General features: G+C 39.8%; 1 protein-coding gene across 2 annotated transcripts in view; it reads left to right on the top strand.

The window, feature by feature from the left end:
- ppp2r5ca (protein phosphatase 2, regulatory subunit B', gamma a) overlaps positions 1-5,000 on the top strand; it is a 9,774-nt gene that overhangs the window by 1,138 nt on the left and 3,636 nt on the right. For both annotated transcript variants that reach the window (XM_043232464.1, XM_043232465.1), the window contains exons 2-9: positions 566-765; positions 2,360-2,470; positions 3,101-3,193; positions 3,266-3,396; positions 3,817-3,876; positions 3,951-4,059; positions 4,148-4,201; positions 4,282-4,452. In XM_043232464.1, coding sequence (XP_043088399.1) covers positions 697-765; positions 2,360-2,470; positions 3,101-3,193; positions 3,266-3,396; positions 3,817-3,876; positions 3,951-4,059; positions 4,148-4,201; positions 4,282-4,452 — 798 coding nt within the window. In that variant the 5' untranslated portion in view covers positions 566-696. The remainder of the gene's footprint in view (positions 1-565; positions 766-2,359; positions 2,471-3,100; positions 3,194-3,265; positions 3,397-3,816; positions 3,877-3,950; positions 4,060-4,147; positions 4,202-4,281; positions 4,453-5,000) is intronic.

Genomic DNA, 5,000 nt, shown 5'->3' with positions numbered 1-5,000 from the left:
ATATTAAAAAGTTCTTCTTTTACAAATGTAAAATTTCTTTTCTTAAAAGTGAAATAAATTGTGATGAAACTAATCATATGAAGGATATGACGCACAAGAAGAAAGTTCAACTATTCAGCAAAAACTACTATCAAGCAGTGTGTCATTTTTGCTTATTAGTAAGATTGAACGGGATTGAACATCAAAAGACAGTAAAAACATTAGTTCATAAAATGGGGTTAAATACATAAATCTTATTTAACATATGTAATTAATGCAGGTTTGTGTAATATTCTGAGTTTGCATTTGACTGTCTTCATTGATTCTGTTTTAACTGATTCAATCGATGAAGGAGTGTGTGTTTCTGAGTGAAAACACGTTGATATTTAGTCTAGAACTACACACACAGCGCTCTCACTTTCTCCTGATTTCTCTCAACATGGCAACCCCAGAGCTGTCAGTCAGTACCCGAGGAACTAGTGACTAGTAGCTACTCAGTAGAAACGGTCTCTCAGATATTTCCTAGTAAACGAAGCAGTCATCTGAGTGGCGTAGCGTGTGATGAGTTTGCTCTTCTCGTCTTCAGACGTGGCTCCGGCCGAGCAGGAGAAGCTCTTCATTCAGAAGCTGCGTCAGTGCTGCGTTCTCTTCGACTTCCTGTCCGATCCGCTCAGCGACCTGAAATGGAAGGAGGTGAAGCGGGCGGCGCTGAGCGAGATGGTGGAGTACATCAACCACAATCGCAATGTCATCACGGAGCCCATTTACCCCGAGGTGGTGCACATGGTGAGTCAGGCCGGCTCTCAGGGGCCCGGGGCGGCCCTCGCTCTCCTCGGAGCCGCTCGTTTGATCTCCGGCATCCAGACAACGCCGCTTCTGTTTCCTTTTAGAGTCGGCCGCGGTCCTTCTCGTGCTTCACTGACACCGACTTCACATGCTTTTCTATTTAGGGCTTTAAAGAGTTTCATCTGAAACACAATGGACCTCTATCACTTTTCTGTGGATGTCCTCAGAGTTGAGTTAACCTGACAGCGCCACAAATATACATTCCCTTTTGCTCAGACAGCCAGAGAAAGTCCCACGCTAGTGTTTCATGACTTTAAAAAGGAAAAAGAATAGAGAACACTTAACTATGACTTTTTCCTCAATTAATTCTTCATAAAGCAAGAATATGTGCCTAATTAGCGCTGATAAATGACTAATATTCCAGTAATACACACCACATTAAGCAACTAGTTAAAACTCCTTAAAATAAAATGTTACTGGAAAAAATAATAATAAAAAGAAGAAAAGGTACTGGTGAAGACAGACCAACACTTTCATCGTTTTCTCTCCTGCTTTCATTTCAATAAAAGATTTAAAGTGTGCAGAGATCTGACTAAATGATTCGTTAAAAAATAAATATTTGAACACAATCACGCTGCTAAAATGATTTTCTTTGTATTTTTGTCTTGGTTTCAAATATATCTAAACATTTTGGAAAAAAAACAGAATTTTAGAAAAGGAAAAAAAATCTACCAACCTTAATTTAGAGGCTAAAAAAGATGATTTTTCTCCCTCCAGTGGCAGATTTTAAGTGAAAAATAGCTAAAGTCATGAAATGATTCACGTAAATTCATTTTGACTCAATGTTCAATAGTAATAATAATGAACTTTATTTTATAAAGCGCCTTTAAAAGCAGCTTCTCAAAGCGCTGAACACAGTGTGATCGAATACAATTAAAACCAAAACGAAATCATTAAACAAATGCGAGATTAACATAAATATGTGTGAAGTTGAAAAGGCAGAGAATCTGAAGGGACAGGAAGAAAGAGAGGTTTTCAGATATAATCCTGCCGCTGAACTTTGGACATGTTCTCACGTATTACGTGTAGATTTCGAAGCTCTGGCTAAAAGAGCGTTATAACAGTCTAACCGTGAGACCACAAGGAATTCACCAGCTTTTCTGCTGCTGTCAAACCGAACAAACAGTAGAGCTCAAAAATAGAGCTTTTTAGTTTTCTGGACAAAAGAATTAGCCTCAAAATGAACTCCAAGGATCCTCGCTGGACTCGGGACATCCAGAGCAGCTTTAGAAAGATGAAGACAGGAACCAATAACTTCTAAGAACCAAGAAATTATTATCCATCCAGTGTTTGAATCTCAGTAATGCGGTCAATAACCAGAGCATGTAAATCTCAAAAGGTGACCTAAAGGCGACAAATAAATATTAAAAAGCCTAAAATGTGAAAACAAGGTAATACTTGTTCTCTGAAAAGATGATCAGAACGTGTCTTCCACCGGTCAGTGAAGAAGTGATGAGGAGACGGCCAGATGAGGTTTTGTTAGCGTGTTAGCGTCTGCTTAGCGGCTCTGTCAGGCTCTGTGTTTGTCTTGTAGTTCGCGGTGAACATGTTCAGGGCTCTGCCTCCTTCATCGAACCCGACGGGAGCAGAGTTCGACCCGGAGGAGGATGAACCCACTCTAGAAGCAGCTTGGCCTCATCTTCAGGTGATCCTCAGCCTCTCCAGCTCCTCAGAAACACACTCAGTCTCTCTCTGAATATCTACACTTAAACTCTCATGTGTTTCTGATCATTTCTCCTGTCTTCAGTGTCACGTGATCCTTCAGAAATCATTATAATATTAACTGCTCAAGAAACATTTATGATTCTCATCCGTCTTAAATAGAGTCGAGCTGCTCAGTGTTTTTGTGGGAAACTACCATTTAAAAGATAGGGCTAAATATAACTTAAAATAAATTCATTAGCACTTTTATCCATCCATTAAAATGTGGTTGTAAAGACATTTATAATATTTCTATTTCAAACAAATGCTGTTCTTCTGAACTTTCTATTCATCTGTAAATCCTGAAAAATAAACTGATTTTCAACACTGATAATAATCAGGATATCAGAATGATTTCTGAAGGATCATGAAGACTAATGCTTTAACACACATTCACACAGAAAACAGCTGTTTTTACATCTACATGAATTCAGCTTTGGTCACGTTGTGAGATTTCTTACTTTCTTTAGTATTTATTCCAAACTTTTGTCTGATAGTGTATTCAGTCATTATTTACAGCTATGGTAAGTCTGAAAGGTTTGACTTCATCACGGCGTCTTTCTGTTTCTTAAAGCTGGTGTACGAGTTCTTCCTGCGCTTTCTAGAGTCCCCCGACTTTCAGCCGAACATCGCCAAGAAATACATCGATCAGAAGTTTGTGATGCAGGTAAAGATTTCATATTCTCACCGATGAGCCGAGGTTTAGAGGATTAGATGTGTGAAACGCTGTTTCTTTCAGCTTCTGGAGCTGTTTGACAGTGAAGATCCACGAGAGAGAGATTTCCTGAAAACCACGCTGCACCGAATATACGGAAAGTTTCTTGGGCTGCGGGCTTACATTAGAAAGCAAATAAATAACATATTTTACAGGTGAGCTATGAGCGTTCTGATGATTCAGTCTAAAACAGAAAAGAAATATTTATTTTATTATTTATTATTATATATTTTGTCTTGTTTTTAAGCACATATATAAACTCTTGAATTAAGATGCGTTTCCTTGACATCCTTTTGAAATGAAAATATTATTAACATTTTACTTGGAAAAAATCTAACATATCTGCCAACGGGGTGAGAAAAAAGATCTTAACTCAAAGGCTACACAAGTTTATTTTTCTTACCCCATTGGCAGATATTTTTACTAGTTTGAGGCAAAAATACTTAATTTTAATTCATTTTAATTGTCTAGTAAACACATCTTAATTCCAGAATCAGTAAATGTGTGTGTATACTAGAAGACAAGACAAAAATACTGAAGAAGAGGAAGTTACATGTGAATGTCATTGTTTGCAGGTTTATTTATGAGACGGAGCATCACAACGGAATCGCTGAGTTACTGGAGATCCTGGGAAGGTAAAGATCAACGGCCCCAGTGCATGCTGGGAAAGCCTCGGGGTTCTGATGGCTGTGTTTCTTCTGTCCGACAGCATCATCAACGGCTTCGCTCTGCCGTTAAAAGAGGAGCACAAGATCTTCCTGCTGAAGGTTTTACTGCCGCTGCACAAAGTCAAGTCTCTGAGCGTCTATCACCCGCAGGTCAGTCGCACGCTAACCTCGTTAACCTTCACTAACTCGCGCTGACCAGCTGGTTCAGTGTCACTAACCGTGTCTGGTCTCGCTCCAGCTGGCGTATTGCGTGGTTCAGTTCCTGGAGAAGGACAGCACCCTCACCGAACCGGTAAGGTCACTCAACATTTAACACGTCACGAGACGGACGCGGTTCTCCAAGACCCATGATGCTTTGCTGCCGCTGCACAGGTGGTCATGGCTCTGCTCAAGTACTGGCCCAAGACTCACAGCCCGAAGGAGGTGATGTTCCTCAACGAGCTGGAGGAGATCCTGGACGTGATCGAGCCGTCCGAGTTCGTGAAGGTCATGGAGCCGCTCTTCCGTCAGCTGGCCAAGTGTGTGTCCAGCCCTCACTTCCAGGTTCTGCTTCCTACTACGTGCATGTGATGTACAGTAACAACACGTTCCTCGTGCAGCAGTGAAACAACGAAAAAAACAACATACTCTTAATAAAAATGCAATCTAATGAACCGGTTCGATTTTTGTATAATGGGTGCTGATTAGCCAAATGTCCAGCTCTAAAACATCTATCTATCTATCTATCTATCTATCTATCTATCTATCTATCTATCTATCTATCTATCTATCTATCAAGTAGTAGTAGTAGTACTATCATTACATTAAGTGGGATTTTTTCTCGAAGTTAAACTGAACTTTTATTTTGAAGGGTTGCTATGAAGACCTTTAGGTTTCTGTTCGTTTATGCCATTCTGGAGATATATTTCAGACATTTAAGAACACGCTTCAGTATGTGTGTAGTGAAATAAAGCGCACATTAATTCACAGACACACAGGATTCAGATCGAAATGGGGTTTTTGCAGATTAATGTTCACAGACACTAGTCCGTATTGTGTTTGGATTGAAAGTAACTCAACTTCTGGTGATGTCTTCATCCTGATTCTGTGAC

Source organism: Puntigrus tetrazona, unplaced genomic scaffold, assembly GCF_018831695.1.
Source record: "Puntigrus tetrazona isolate hp1 unplaced genomic scaffold, ASM1883169v1 S000000528, whole genome shotgun sequence".
NCBI classification, from domain to species: Eukaryota; Metazoa; Chordata; class Actinopteri; order Cypriniformes; family Cyprinidae; genus Puntigrus; species Puntigrus tetrazona.
Note: the sequence above shows the minus strand (reverse complement) of the source record. Positions and strands in the feature narration are given on the sequence as shown.